Below are 16,037 nucleotides of genomic sequence, written 5' to 3'. Positions count from 1 at the left end.
TGGAAAGGACTTTAGCACATCCCAATGGAACGGTTTTTGCATGTTTCATTATCACCTGTCGCTCCTGGAGGGACTGAAGGTACATCATGTTGCTAACTCCCAAGGGTTAAGGTATTATATATGTAGCACAGCAATTGTCTTCTGAGAGCAATTGCATGTTTATGCAAGGATATCACTGTGCTCAGTTATTAGTATACATAGCCTTGAGGGTTATAGGGATCTCACTAATGTAAAGATATACAAGACCTTGATACTAGTAGATTTAAGGTTACATCTTATTCATAATTTATTTGCCTGGTTTTACAATGAATCTATATTCATGTTTGTCTATGGTTAACCCTTTGTGTATTTCTCTTACTGTCACCCTGGTTCTTGAAATAATAAAAGCTGCACTGTTTTACCTTGGTGTGTTGATTAGTTCATAGTTAAAGGGGGTTGAGTATACTCAAGCACTCATTTTAGGGACAACTGTCCTCAGAAGTCTGCTCACAGAGGGGAGAATCCATTACTATACAGAGCATACCCCTGGGTGGGGCTAAACAAGATTGAAATTTGGCAGCAGTACCACAACCATTGCTTTTGTTTTTAATTTTTTTTTTTTTTTTTTTTAAGAGACATTGGGGAAGGGGCAGGAGGTAAGGCGTATCTGTCTGCAGCTGATATGAAAATGTGCAGTGGAGTAGACATACCAGAAGGGGAAGATATGATGAAAAAGGACTTTAAAAATTGGAAACAGGGGCGAAAGGGTTCCAGCTTGTAGCACAGTGAAGGTTCTATCCAGCTCGACTGCTATGGTGAAGCACAAAGGAAGCCCTTGGGTCTTGCCCTTGGACTCAGGGAGCCCTATTGTTTCTGGACCAAGTGATCATCACATTATCAAACTGGAGCCTCAAGACGTGGTGCCTTTGGATAATCCTGTTAGGGCTGGTATTCCCTTGCTTGTTCCTGGCTTTGAAAACCCTTGAGCTCCGAGGTTAGGGCTCCACCAATGCAACCCCGGGTGTGCCTTCATCCAGGGATGTAGCTGCATTGATGCGGCCTACTGATATCACAGTCAGAGCTCGAGGTGACCTCCTTCGCAGCCCCCAGCAGGAGGGCTGGCTGGAACTGCGCCTCATTCTTGACCTCAGGATTGAACAAGTTTCTCGAAGAGAAAAATTCAAGATAGTCTCTCTGGGCATGTTGATCCTGCTCCGACGAAGAGGAGACTGGCTTTGCTCCCTCGATCTCAAGGAGGCATACGCCCACATTGCGATTGTCCCCAACCACCGAAGGTACCTCTGCTTTGTGGTGGGGAGTGCACATTACCAGTACAAAGTGCTGCCCTTTGGGCTGGCATAAGCCCCCCCCTGTCTCTTCACCAAATGCTTAGCAGTGGCGGCTGCCTACCTCAAGCGTCACTCAAGGTATGTGTTTCCATACCTGAATGACTGGCTGGTCAGGAGCGACTCGCTCCGGTGCCTTACATCTCTGGCCTTGGCAGTGCAGACTCTGCAGATGGTGGGGTTCCTTATAAACTTCCCCAAGTCGCACCTCTGTCAGTCACCTCAGCTGGACTTCATAGGCGCCAGGTTGGACACGGCACAAGCGAAAGCTTTTCTGCCCAGGGACTGGGTGATCACCCTTGCCTTGCTAATTACCCTCTTCTGCGACAGCAGGAGGGTGCCAGTCTGCCTTCTGCTCTGCCTACTGGGCCATATGGTGGCCTTCATCCATGTGACTCCCTTGGCCCACCTCCACATGAGGAGCCCCCAGTGGGTTTTGTGGTCCCAGTGGCGGCAGACATATCAGGATCTCTGAGGATATCTCTGGCCAGGTGGGAAGATCTTTCCAACCTGGAACGTGGACTTCCCTTCCTGCTCGCACCGCCCCAGGTGACTCTCACCACCAATGCTTCCCCCCAGGGGTGGGGAGCCCACACAAACGGCCTCCACATGCAAGGCCTCTAGACCGCCGCCGAAACCTGCTGTCAGATAAACTTTTTGGAGCTTCGGGCGATATGATATGCCTTGTGGGCGTTCAAAGATCAATTGTTGTCCAAGGAAGTTCTGATATGGATGGACAACCAGGTCGCGATGTGGTACATCAACAAACAGGGCAGCATGGGCTCCTCCCTCCTCTGCCAAGAAGTGGTGCAAGTCAGGAACTGGGCCCTCTCTCAAGGGATGTATCTCTAGGCAACCTATTTGCCAGGTCACCTCAAAATGCTGGTGGACCACCTCAGCCAGTCCTTCCAACCACACAAGAGATCTCTCAACCCCATGGTGGCAGCTGATCTGTTCCGCCAATGGGATATGCAGATGTGGATCTGTTCTCCTCCCCTCACAACCTCAAGATGAACAGGTTCTGCTCCCTAGTGGTGGGGAACGACCAGCTGGCCTGAGATGCCTTCTCCCTTCACTGGGGGCAGGGCCTCCTGTATGCGTAGCCCCCTTTACCATTCCTCTCGAGGACTGGTGAAACTTCAACAGGACAAGGGGACCATGATACTCATTGCACCTTCTTGGCTTCGGCAGATTTGGTTCCTACTTCTGCAGGACCTATCAGTGTGAGCGCCCATCCGGCTGGGGACAGCACCCAACCTTATGTCACAGAATCAGGGCACCCTGCGCCATCTGAACCTCCGGGTATAGGCCCTCACAGCTTGGATGTTGAGCGCGTAGTCATCCAGCTCTTACAGCTTTTGGATTGTGTTTCCTGGGTTCTGGTGGAGTCCCGGAAACCTTCGACCAGGAAGTCCTACAGCTCAAAATGGAAGTGGTTTTCCATCTGGTGTGGAAGGCATGGGTTAGATCCTCTCTCATGCCCTATCCCCCAGCTGCTGGACTACCTGTGGCATCTGAGTCTAGGCTCCAGATCAGTTCCGTCAGGGTGCACCTCAGTGCTATCATTGCATATCATCGAGGTGTTGCTGGCATGCCTTTTTTGGTCCAGCCCCTAGTGGGCCATTTCATGTGAGGTCTCCTCTAGCTGAAGCCCCCTCTTCGACCTCCGGTGGTATCCTGGGACCTCAACGTTGTCCTGGCAAGACTGATGCGGCCTCCCTTCGAGCCGCTGCAGTCCTGTGAGCTGATGTTCCTCACCTGGAAAGTCATATTCCTGGGAGCGATCACTTCAGCTCATAGGATCAGTGAGCTTCAGGCTCTGGTTATGTATGCATTGTACCTGAAATTCTTCCTCAACCGTGAGGTATTGCATATGCATCCTAAATTTCTGCCCGAGGTTGTGACTGATTTCCACCTCAATTAGTCCATCATTTTGCCCACCTTTTTTCCGAGACCTCATTCCCACCCAAGGGGACGGGCATTTCATAGGGGTGTGCATTCGTTTTGAACTTAAATGTAAAACGCTACTTTTTTTTTTTTTTTTAACTTAAAAAAGTGATGAGGCGAAAACGATCGGATTTCCAACTTATTCAACATAGCTATGTTGAAAACGTTGGAAATCGCGATTGTTGATCCAAAATAAAAATTTAAACCCCTCACCTTCCTTAATCCCCCCCCCCCCAAAGACTTACCACAACTCCCTGGTGGTCCAGCGAGGAGTCAGGACGCCATTTCTGAACTCCTTTGCGAGGAGCACATGACGTCGGCGCCACGTCGGAGTGACGCGGCGTCACGTGATTCCCCGCGGGTTCGCTCCGGGACCTTCGTTCGACCCAAAAGGAACTTTTGGCCAGCTTGGGGGTGTCAGGAGGGTCCCGGAGCGTAATCTTTGATTGATTAATTTTCCTAAACTTCTCTTAGTTCCATCTATTGACTTATTTAAAAGATTTATTGAAGAAAGTTTAAGAATCCCAGAACAGAATTTTCCACCTGTTGCTAGGGTTTACTATTTACCATTGTCAAAAGGGAAGCAACTCAAGATCAGGCTTCTGTTCCTGGCCAAGAAATTAACTTCTTAAACTTGACAGAATTTTTGGAAAAATCTGATGAATCTGCCTCATCTGCTACTCTGTTGGTTTCCTTTGCATTGGACTCAGACAGGGAATTCTTATTAAGATCTTTCTTTAAAGTTAGGAATGCTTTTTTGAATTGCAATGTTAGAATGTTCCCTGATGTCTCCAGGAGCACTCAAAAGAGATGTAAACAATTCTTTTTTATGTATCCTGCTGTCCTACAACTTGGGGCTCTGTTCTTTTTAAAATATCCCCGTAAATATATTGTCAAATTCCAGTCTAATAAATATGTATTTTTTGATCCTCCCGAGTTCACTGCATTTTTACATGCAAAGAGAGAGCTGAGACCCCTGTTGGCTGAGTCATCTGCTCTTGATCTTGCTTGAAGGTCCTTCGTTATATATTTCCTTTATTTTCCTTGGAGACATTGACTATTGGATCTTTATTTGTGGACTTGAGTTACAGTGTTATATTCTATTTAATTGCCTTATTGTATTTTTAATTAATTACTCTGAGGCATATCGTTAATATTACTTTTCAAGAATTTTGATATTATACATATTTGTAAATTATAAAAAAAATATTGTAAACATGTTAAACAGTATGGCAAGTACAAAATCATGCAGTTGGGATTTGGACAGCTAAGATCCAAATACCTGTTGTGTGGTGAAGAAGTATCATCTCTGATAACATCAGCGAAGCCAATTGGTGTGACAGAGTAGTTAAGAAAGCTAATAATAGACGGGGGCATAAAGAGAGGTAGGAAAGAATTAACATTACCACACTACAGTCTCTAATATGATCCCACCTTAAGTATTGGAGACCACAACTACAAAAGAATGACAACCAGGAAAGGAAAATTAGTTTCTTACCTGATAATTTTCGTTCCTGTAGTACCAAGGATCAGTCCAGACACCTGGGTTGTGACTCCGCACCAGCAGATGGAGACAGAGCAAAACTTGTCGGGCACCCCTACATATAGTAAGGCGCCACCCACAGCCCGTCAGTCTTACGTAATGTCAAAGCAAAAATTGGAAAAAACTCCAACTAACTATACCGCCCGAAACCAGGGCCGAGTCAAAGAACCCCCAGCTGGATCAGAACTCCCAGAACCAGAGGCCCCAACAACATAAAAGGAAAAAACATAGAGCGCCAACCGAGCGGACTCTCCTCATCGTGACGCTAACAAAACAGATTACGTGGGCGGGCTCCTGGACTGATCCTTGGTACTACAGGAACGAAAATTATCAGGTAAGAAACTAATTTTCCTTTCCCTGTACGTACCAGGATCAGTCCAGACACCTGGGATGTACCAGAGCTGAATTACCGAGGGTGGGAGCCAGAGAGTCCCGCTCGCAGAACCCTCTCTCCGAATCCCCCTGAATCCCGGCCCTGAACATCCAACCGGTAGTGTCTAGCAAACGTGTGCAACGACTTCCAAGTCGCTGCTCTGCAAATTTCTTGTGGTGACACGTGCGAAGACTCCGCCCAGGAAGCGGCTTGCGCTCGCGTCGAGTGAGCTCGAAGACCCGCAGGAACAGACTTCCCCTTCAATATGTACGCGGAAGCAATGGCCTCCTTGAGCCAGCGCGCAATCGTGGTACGGGAAGCTGCCCCCACCGCGTTTTGGCCCCGAGCACAAAACAAAGAGATGGTCCGAGACCCGAAAAGGATTCGTAACTTCCAGATAACGGAGCAAAACTCTGCGGACATCAAGCTTCTTCAACATCCTAGCCTCAGGATCCGAACGCTCACCTTCCGGGAAAGCGGGAAGCTCAACCGACTGGTTCAAATGAAAAGCTGACACCACCTTCGGAAGGAAAGAGGGAACCGTCCTTAACGAGACCCCCGCCTCAGAGAAACTAAGAATGGCTCCCTGCAAGATAACGCCTGTAATTCTGAGACTCGACTCGCTGACGCAATAGCCACGAGAAACACCGCCTTAAGAGTGAGGTCCTTTAGCATTGTCTACCCCGGCGATATGGGACGCCGCGATGTTGCTTAGATACCTTTCCGCCCACACCATCAGTTGCCGCGTCTGCTCCGCGACGGCTCTGCTCCTGGTTCCTCCCTGGCGATTGATATACGCCACTGTGGTCGCGTTGTCCGACAAGACTCTGACCACCTTCCCGTGAATCAACGGGAGAAAAGACTGCAGCGCCAACAAGACCGCCTTGGTCTCCAAGCAATTGATGGACCACTGTGACTGAGCTTTGGACCACTGGCCTTGCACCGAGCGTCCCATGCAGACTGCCCCCCAGCCGGTTAGACTGGCATCCGTAGTGACCACCGTCCAGGTGGGCGTGACCAGGGACACTCCGCGTGTCAGATTGTCGGAGCTGAGCCACCACTGTAGGCTGGATCTCGCCTGATCCGAGAGTGGAAGCGGAAGGTGAAATTCCTCCGACACTGGGCGCCAGCGGGAGAGCAATGCAGATTATAATGGTCGTAGATGAGCAAACGCCCAGGGAACCAACGCCAGCGTTGACGCCATCGACCCCAAAACCATCAGATGATCGCAGAGACATTAGCCGGCGCACCTGCCCCTGGAGCTTGCACACCCGCTCCCGGGACAGGAACACTCTGCCCTGCTTCGTGTCGAACAGCGCTCCCAGGTAATGTAGTGTCTGAGTGGGAACGAGGCAACTTTTGGCGAGATTGACCACCCACCCGAGTGATCGCAAGAGTTGCAGGACCCTGTCGACCGCCTGTCGGCATCGGCTCTCCGTCTTGGCCCGGATGAGCCAGTCGTCCAAGTAGGGATGTACCAGGAATCCCTCCTTGCGAAGCTCGGTTGCCACCACCACCATTACCTTTGTAAACGTCCGCGGAGCGGTGGCAAGGCCGAAGGGGAGAGCCTTGAATTGATAATGCCTGCCCAGGATACAGAAACGCAGGAACCGCCGATGGTCTGGCTGAATGCCGATATGAAGGTAAGCCTCCGTGAGGTCCAAAGACGCCAGGAACTCGCCTGGCCGCACCGAGGCTATCACCGACCGAATCGTCTCCATCTTGAAGCGTGGGACGCGAAGACATCTGTTGACCCCTTTCAGGTCTAGGATGGGCCTGAAGATACCTTCCTTCTTTGGCACGATGAAGTAGATGGAGTACGTTCCCCCGACTGTGTTGTCCTGGTGGCACGGGCATTATCACGCCCAGGTCTTGTAGCTGACGCAGCGTATCCCTGACGGCCGCTTGTTTGCCGCGACCCTTGCAAGGGGAGACCAAAAACTTTTCCGCTGGCAGCCGTGCAAAATCTAAAGCTGGTTCCGCTGGTCCACTGATCCGTCGTTATACTGGTCCATTCCCCGTAGAACCGCTCCAACCTGGCACCCACGTTTGGCACGGCCGGTGGAGCCGGCCGCAGGGAATGGACCGATCGTATTTCATTGGGAGGCCTTTGGACCCGACCCCGAAGAGGGACCGTCTCGCCTCCCAAACTTTCTCCCACGAAAGGACTGCGACCACGACGGTGTCCTCGAAGATCCAGAGCTAGCCCGGTAGGAGGGCCCCCGACGATCTCTGCGGCCGCGACTTTCGTGGTCCCCGAAACCGGGCCCTACTGGAGAAAGACGTCCTGCTTCTGTGCCTGTCCTCAGGCCAACTTGAAAGCCCTGTTCTCACCTAGCGACTGCATCAGGTCGTCCAGCTCCTTACCGAACAGCAGCTTCCCTTTGAACGGAGATGAGCCTTAGAGGACCCATCCGCCGCCCAATTTCTGAGCCACAGCAACCGACGTGCCGAAACTGCCGAGACCTTGGCCCTGCCGACGTCCGCAGGAGGTCATGCATGGCATCCGCGCTATACGCTATCACCGCCTCCAGCTGGTCCGCCTGTTCCGCCTCTTCTCCCGAGAGACCTGCATTGGCCTGAAGGACCTGCGCTCTGCGCAAACCTGCTCGCAGCGCAAAGTTACTGCAAATAGCCGCGCGGACTCCCAGGGCCGAAGCCTCGAACACCTTCTTCAGCTGACCCTCAAGCTTACGATCCTGAATATCCTTAAGGGCCGTGGCTCCTGTGACCGGAATCGTGGACCGCTTCGTAACTGCCGACACCCGCTGCATCTACCCTGGGAAAACACAGCATCTCCAGCGCATCCTCCGGTAATGGATACAGCTTATCCATAGCTTTACTGACCTTTAGTCCCAATTCCGGAGTATCCCATTCTCGGAATAGAATATCAGTCGCCAAGAAGTGGAACGGGAAGGCCACCGCTGGTCCTGTAAGACCCAGCAGCACCGGATCCATCTTGGCATCTGTCCGAGACCCCATCGGGGGGGCATCCACTCCTACTTCCTGCAAGATGGCCGGGATCAGCGGCTCCAGCTCCTCTTTCCAAAACAAGCGTACGACCTTAGGGTCATCACCTTCCACCGCTGGCGCTCCTTTAGCGTTCCCGGCTGGCACCGCCTCCGGTTCGGCGTGAGCCCCAGCACCACCTGGAGCCTCCGCATCCAAAACTTCCTCCGCAGAGGAATCCACCTCGGACTCCGAATCTTGAGGGATCCCCCGTAAGGGTCGCCGCCCCCTGGGTGGATCCGCGAGTCGCCGCGGAGCTTCCCCCGACCTTTTCTTCCGGGGTTCCGATTTGACCGAACCCCCTTTAGTTGATCTTCTTTTTCTCTTCAATTTTTTGTATTTGACAAGTTTGTGCAACAAACTTGCAAAATCGGAGGAGAAAGAGGCCTCCGAGTCCGAGGAGGCCCCCTCCAGACTCCGGTCCTCCGGCGAATCATCCTCCCCCGGGGGGGTCGCTGCTGCGGGGAAAGCGGGGGGGGGGGGGGGGGGCAATCCGGCATCCCCCACGGCCTTCCTCGTGGCTTCTCTCACCGAAGCCAAAATGGCCGCCGTTCCCGCGCTCAGCGGGAACGGCTCAGCACTGCCTCCTGCAACAGGCTGATCGCGCCGGCCGGGGACGGACCCCCCCGACCGACCTCGGACGGCCCCTCGCCGCCCGAGACGCAATTTGAACAGACCCCCTCCCTGGAGACGCACAAAGCGCCCCTCGGCATGCGGCGGTCTGCCTACGGCCCGCGGCCGGGAGGGACGAAGGAGGGCAAAAATAAACAAATCCCGTGATTCAGACGGTCCCTGAACGGCCCCCTTCCCCCCGCGACGAAAAACAGAGCGAGAGGCCAAGCCGCACAGTCAAACACAAAACAAAACACTTTTTTTTTTTTTTTTACTTGTACTCGCCGCTGGCCCTGGTCCTGATTCCTCCTCTCCAGCGGGGGTGAGTGAACCGGGCTCCCCGGTGTCACCCCCGACGCTGCTGCCAGCCCTGGCCGGGTTCTCAACCCCAGCAGCGGCCTCAACCAGAGGGGGATGGTCCCCTCAGGACCTTCCAACCCCCCTGGGAGGCGTACAGGACTCGGGCTTCTGCTGCTTTCTGAAGATTTCTTTTCTTATTCTTCTTCTCTTCTTTCTTTTTTTTTTTTTTTTTTTTTAAATAAGAATCCCCTGACTAGCTAATTCCCTAACCAGGATTAATCGAGACTGTGGGTGGACCTGCCCCATCTGCTGGAGGCAGAGAAAGACTGACGGGCTGTGGGTGGCACCTTACTATATGTAGGGGTGCCCGACAAGTTTTGCTCTGTCTCCATCTCCTGGTGCGGAGTCACAACCCAGGTGTCTGGACTGATCCTGGTACGTACAGGGAAGGGGCATTGCCAGAACCATAAACCATACAGACAGAGATGGATGGATCTAAAGATTTACTATCTAGAAGCAGAAGCGACAGTGAATATATGATAAAAATATTCAAATATCCAACAAGCTTCTACAAGTACCAGAAGGTGACATTTAGCCAGAGAATGAAACTCTCATAACCAAGAGGACATTGTATGATGTTGAAGAGAGGGAAGCTCAAAAGGAAAGTGAGAAAAGATTTTCTCCAGTGAGAAGGTGGTAGACAGCTGGAGCAGACTTTCAGCAGAGGTGATAATAGCCATAGCAGTGGCAGAATTAAAAAATGCAGGGTACAGATACGAAGGGACCTTAGTGGCTGGGAAAGGAGAAGACCACAGTTAAGACCTGTGACAGGCAGGCACATCTTTTGTGTAGCTTGGTAGTGGTAAAAAGTAAATATTTGAATTCAGCTACTTTTCACTACGTTATCAATCAGGTGACCAACATACTCCATATATGTTCCTGAGAACATACTTGTCATGGACTTAACTTTCCCTCAACACAGGAAACAATTTGATATCTTCAGTTGAGGTGCTCATTTGTGTCCACACTGTCCAAGTATGCTGATTCAGTATCAATCAACACTCCAAATAAAACAAAAGATAATAGTCCATGCTGCAACAATAGTTGTACCTTGTTTATTTGTAAAAATAACCATCTGAATGCATTTCAATACTAGTTTACAATTAAGTACTTCATTACATTAATACCGCATTCAGTAGTTACAAAAACAGAATGCTAATCTGTGCTTGAGCAGATGAAGGGTGAGTTCTGAGTCACTCACTGAAATAAAAGTCCTTTTTTTTGTCTCCTTTTTACAACCAGGACATTTACTTTTAAGTCATTAGAAACTTCAGTTTACATAAAACATTACAGACAATATCTCACCAAAACCATCAAACAATATTTTATGCCACTTGTTACAAATATGTTACACAAATATAACACTGGCACCTGATCAGCATCATCGTGCGTTATCAAGATATATTGCACATGCTAAAGCATAAGATATAGAGACAACTATCAAACAGAAGTTATTGGCTTTTAATATGTAGATCTCTGCATAAGAAACGTAAAGAATTACATTTATACATTGTCAGATTGTCACTACAGTTTTTATAACGCCTTCCCTATAACACTGACCCGTGATTTTACAGTTGTATGGAAAATCAAAGCATTTTCAGCTCTGCAAAAGGACTACAGAAATACTACATAAACGTAGCAGATACATTTTCATTTGAATGCACGTGAAACATTTTTAAAATAAAAAGAAAATAAAGACTTTCTTGTTTTTACAATCAAAAACAAACGTTGGAAATGAAATTCACCAGTAAATATATTGCTTTAAGAACACTTGAAGGAAAGAAACAAAAAAAAAATAATTTTTGTTAATTTCACAGAACATTTCCAGAACATACAAGTATGAAAAGGCACTCAAACCTTCATCTTGCAGGACAAAAAGAAAAAAAATCACAGAAATTCTGAACCAACAGATACATAACCATCTTTTCTCAAAAGTAAAGCAAATAACTAACAATCCACTCAACAATACTTGATCCAACTTAATAATAAAATAAGACATCTGGCAGCTGTTTACTGCATATAGTACCAAACATACCACGGTGCTCTGTTAGTAATGATGAGCAGAAATCCCCTGAGCTATCTCACTGTACAATAACAGCTCTAAGGAGCCAGTTCAATTCTTTCCGGTCAGTGCATAACGTCCAAGTAGGACTTTGGGTGCTGGTGGCCATTTTGTTGTGATGAAAGTTCCCCTGTGCAACTGATGAGAGCCAACCGAAAAGGCTTAAATCAGCCCTGAAGAGTTTAAGTAATCTGGAAGTAGTCATTTACTGTAAGAGAGGTGAGAGGAAGGGAGAGAGGACTGACAAGTGCATGGTATGTAGGGAATGCAATCTGCCTGCAAAAATCTGTGGTTAAAATACAACCTAAAACTCATGCACGGGAGGGTGAAATCATAAAGAACAATTAAAAAGCATAATTGGACATTATGAAGCTTATATCAGTAACAGGCAGAGTTTCTTGGATATACTTTTCCTCTACAGTGGCACCTCCACTCTAGTGTCTGTTCTGCTGGAGTAGTCTCTATGAATGCATGAAGCAATCTACTCAAGAAGCTGATAGGTGAAGGCTCCAGCAAGACAATTTCCAGCTTCTGGCCCATGTGCCTCCTGAAATACGAAGGCAAGCAACTTTCTTTGCCAACATTATTGTAGCCTCTGGCCTGCGGTATCATGCAATTCTTTGGGACAGACTTCTTTCAACGTTGTCTTCAACTCATTAACCATTCACGTTTTTTGTAATTAATGTTTTATGAAAGCCACACTTTTTCTCTTCAAAGTCTGGCACGCGTGAGATCTTGTGGATCTGTTCCCCCACCACATTTCCAAAGCAATAATTCTTTCCATCAAGTCCCCCCAGGTAGTTTTGCCAACCATTCCCCCTTTTAAAAACTCGCCAATAAGATTTTTAGAGCATTTTCCAGAATATTAGTCCTGGGAATTTCTTTTTCTTTCACATCCTGGAACAGATCTGTACAAAATGCATAAAAAGTAGCATGTGGCAAGTCCTTCAAGGCTGCAAACAGTTCTGGTTCTCCTGATCTCCGAAGATATGCAAATTAACCTGGATTCTTACACCACATGTATGTAAATATATCTCATGAATATTCTTTGAGAATATCCGGAAAATCTGGTTACGGCCCTAAAGGAGCAGAGTTACTTTCCCATTCTCAATCCTTAAATTCTGCTGTACCATTGTTGAACTTTTCATTTGAAACACATCTCATTCTTTATGACAAAAATCTCTATCTAATGTTCAAATTCCTGGTGAACTAATAGAACATTAGTGGTCCCCAGGTGTCACAGATGATTATATTGTCATTACTTTACCCGTGTATGTTGAAATGTTAAGTTTTTAAATGTCTCCAAGCACATTGTAAAATGCATATTGAAAAGACCAAGAGCTTATGACAGAGACAATCCTAAATATTCACATTTCTTTCCACTTTGTATATTGCCAAAAAATGTCCTATGAGAACTAGAGGAGAGCAGACTACAGTCATTATTCCTGGGCATTGGTTTCACATCAAATAAATAGAAACACATTTACATAAAAAGTATAATCAACATTTTCTCTAGTCTGGAAAAAAATTGTGATCAACACATCAGTTACAAATGCCAAGTTTTCCTGTCTGAATTAATATCCTAAGAAATGCAAAAGACATTTGAGACAATTCATTGTTTGATTTGCTTGCTGTATAAAAAAAATTCAGTCATTTTATTCGTTCTTGAGGCATTTTTTTAAAAAACCACCTGTTTTCTTCCATTTTGATACTGGAACATTTTGGTCCTTGTGATAGCTGGTTTGATCATGGTCTACAGTATATATAGGTACAAACCCCGCTCATTCTTCTTTAAGTAGGTCCATTGCAGGCGTGGAACGGGGTCCATTGGACCTAGAAACTTTGGCAGAAGGAGCAGATACAGTATGTTCACAATGCTGAATATACAACGGTTACTAAGCAAGGTCATCTCAATAAGCTATTCTACCTCAATGCCTTTCACATCTCCTATTGCACTGTTCCAACTTGCTGGGGTTTGTCCTGGGGTTCTCAGAAATAAAGCCATAGACACAGTTTATTGAGGAACAAATTCATATAAGCTGCATCCCAGAATGCTGTGGTTTTATTTATGGTAGAGCCAGGGCCGGTGTTTCCATTAGGTGAACTAGGCCTTCACTTACAGCGGCAGACTTGGGGGGGGGGGGATGGAGGGGAAGGGAGGTCAGAAAAACCCACAGTACCAAGGCCCCAAGGCTGCTGACAGAGCCCATCCCACTGGTGGCTGACAATGAGAGACATGCAGGTCTCTGGGGGAAGGGAAAGGGTGCAAAACCGAAGGTTGCCTAGGGTGTCTAATTCCCCAGCACCAGATCTTGGTGGAGTAGGTAAAACTCTTATGGGGTTTGCTTTGCACCAAGATAAAAACGATGGGTTTTATGTTCAAAAGAAAAAGCTTCTGAAAGTGACCAAGAGGTACACTTTTAGCACAAGCATTTTGCCAAGTGCACAATTTGTCCCCGATTCAGAATGGGCCAACGTAAACACACAACGCTGATCCTAGGAATGACGGAAAGGGGCTAGGATCCACATCTTGCGCACACTAGTTCAACTCACCCATCTAACTGTCGTTAACTTTCAGAGACGTTTGCTAGCATGGAAAATAGTCAACATTCAATAAAGAGCAAACTAAGAATAAAACCAACACATACTGTGTCTGAATAACAATTATGATATGAGTAAGATACAGTACATGCCAAAAAGTGAATTAAAATCTTAATGACAGGTGGAAATAAAAAAAATAGGAAGGAAGTTATTTGAGAGGGTCTTAGAACTAATTTACATATGTGCTACTGTACCGCTGCAGTATTTTGCTGCATGCAAAGTTATTTAGGATGTAGGGTGCCAAAATAATCATTTTTATTTTGGCCCAATGTTCATCATTTAATACACTTTTTCCAGTCTTGGACAGCAATTGTGATACCTGTACATGTGCAATGCATCTGGCTGTATGGTGTTACCAGTTTTCATACAAACCACTGGAATTTGAAAAAGTGCAGAGTACACGCTTTTGAAAGCAGAGCTGGTCGAGTCTAACAAAGTCCCATGAGGGCCCATTTGCTAAGGCTTCTTTCCGATTCTGTATCTACGAGAGGAGTGGGGGAACAAGAAAAAAAGCCTTAGTACGTTGGGTCCAAATGTTTTGTTTGCTTGGTGTGTTCCCATTTTCCTGTTGTGTGCGGAGGTGATCTGTTTAACCCTTGCTCACTGGTGTCTTCCAATGGCAAGATTACGCTGGGTTTTTAACCCTGCTGATACTAATGGTGAAAAGTTGCTATGCTTTCGGCAGGTAAAAAAAAAAGCAATGATTAAGTTTAAAATGTCAAGTAACATCAAAAGTTCAGAAGCAATCATCATCCTGAAGTTTTTCCTCTTCCAGCATTTTCTATCAGTTGTAGGGGGCTGGTGCTTAATGGCTCAGGTGAAGAGCAAGTCCTTTACGACTCTTCTCTGCAGTGCAAATATACCATATGTTTTTGTGCTGATTAAAAATATCTATATTAAAAAGTTTGCAAGTCATCTCTCCAGCTCTAATTGTATTTATGCACCAAGGCCTTTTAGAAAAAAAAATCAAAGCCTTCATTCTTGCAAGTGCTTAGCACTGTACACGCAGGTAAATGACAGGAATTTCCCCTCAGATAAAGTGGTACAGGAAGGGCTTTTGCGCTGTTGTGGAACCTACGGGAGTCGTCAGAAACCCCATGACAGGTAACCGGAAGTAGGGAGCCCGTGGTGGTGACTGAGAGGCATGTTATTGGTCCCTATGATCTTCGTGAAGCCATGCTGGGTCTGGCTTCTGAACAACAACCGTGAAGCTAAAGACGCGTTAAAATACAGCTTTTAGACAATAGTTCCTGGGTTTTCTTGTGCAGCTGAAAAAGAAAAACAACTTTTTTTTTCTTTTTCTGCGTAAGATAGGAGGTAGACGTTTCTATGGCATTCAGCAGGTGTATGTAAGGCCCAAATAAAACATGACAGGTGATAGCTGAAAAAGGTTATACACACATAGTCTAATACAAACACGAGCTGCTCCACAGGGCGCTATGCTGGCACAGTCTTTCAGTAGCGCACCGTTCGCTGATATTTGGGAACTGAGGGACAAGCAACAATACTTGAGGCGCTACGGTCTCAAGCTTTTTGTTGTTTTGTTTTTTTTAACTAATGTATGGTATTTAATAAAAAGCTTTCTCAGTACAAAAGTCAAAGGTTTCCGAGTTCTGAATCGTTCTCGTCATACCCGTCCTCTGCTCCTACATTGCTACTCAGGGATTTACTGTAAGCGTTAAGCACGCCACCCATTTTGGAGTCATCGCAGAGGTGCGTCCTGCTCAAACTGTCTTTTTTAAAGCAAACGAAGTTGAAAGACGTCATTGTGCTGGAAGGAGAAAAAGGCATCATGGTGGCCAAATGAGAGCCAGGCAGTCAGCCACGTCTTTGTTAGGAGCACAAGCCAGGGCTGGCGTATGACCTGGGCACAAATGCAGACAAGGCAATGGTTAGTATCATGGGAACCGAGAAAGGGGGTGTGAGCATTCCACATGGCATCTCCACGTGCAGGAGATACATGCTGCTACCAATCATGCTGGGAAACACACCATTTGTTTTTTTTTCATCAGGCATGCAAAGGTGGGGACCGGAGTAGGAAAGGTTGGGAGCGGGGAAGATTTTATGAAATGTTTCAGGTCATGTGATCACAAACAGGCACTATTTGGAAATTTAAAAAATTCAGGCAGCGAACAGTGCGGTCTCACAAAGTAAATGAAAACACTGCAAACACAGCTCGGCACAATGATAAAAATGTTAACAAAA

At 47.1% G+C, this 16,037-nt stretch overlaps 1 protein-coding gene across 4 annotated transcripts in view; it reads right to left on the bottom strand.

Annotated features, from left to right (window-relative positions):
- ANKRD44 (ankyrin repeat domain 44) overlaps positions 1-16,037 on the bottom strand; it is a 427,478-nt gene that overhangs the window by 41,385 nt on the left and 370,056 nt on the right. For 2 of the 4 annotated variants that reach the window (XM_029606058.1, XM_029606059.1), the window contains exon 28: positions 10,190-13,071. The exons of 1 other annotated variant lie outside the window; for it this stretch is intronic. In XM_029606058.1, the coding sequence (XP_029461918.1) occupies positions 13,013-13,071 (59 nt within the window). In that variant the 3' untranslated portion in view covers positions 10,190-13,012. Of the gene's footprint in view, positions 1-10,189; positions 13,072-16,037 lie in introns of those variants that run through there. One more of the 4 variants, XM_029606057.1, reaches the window with a different exon arrangement.

This window comes from Rhinatrema bivittatum, chromosome 6 (genome assembly GCF_901001135.1).
Source record: "Rhinatrema bivittatum chromosome 6, aRhiBiv1.1, whole genome shotgun sequence".
Lineage (NCBI taxonomy): Eukaryota > Metazoa > Chordata > Amphibia > Gymnophiona > Rhinatrematidae > Rhinatrema > Rhinatrema bivittatum.
Note: the sequence above shows the minus strand (reverse complement) of the source record. Positions and strands in the feature narration are given on the sequence as shown.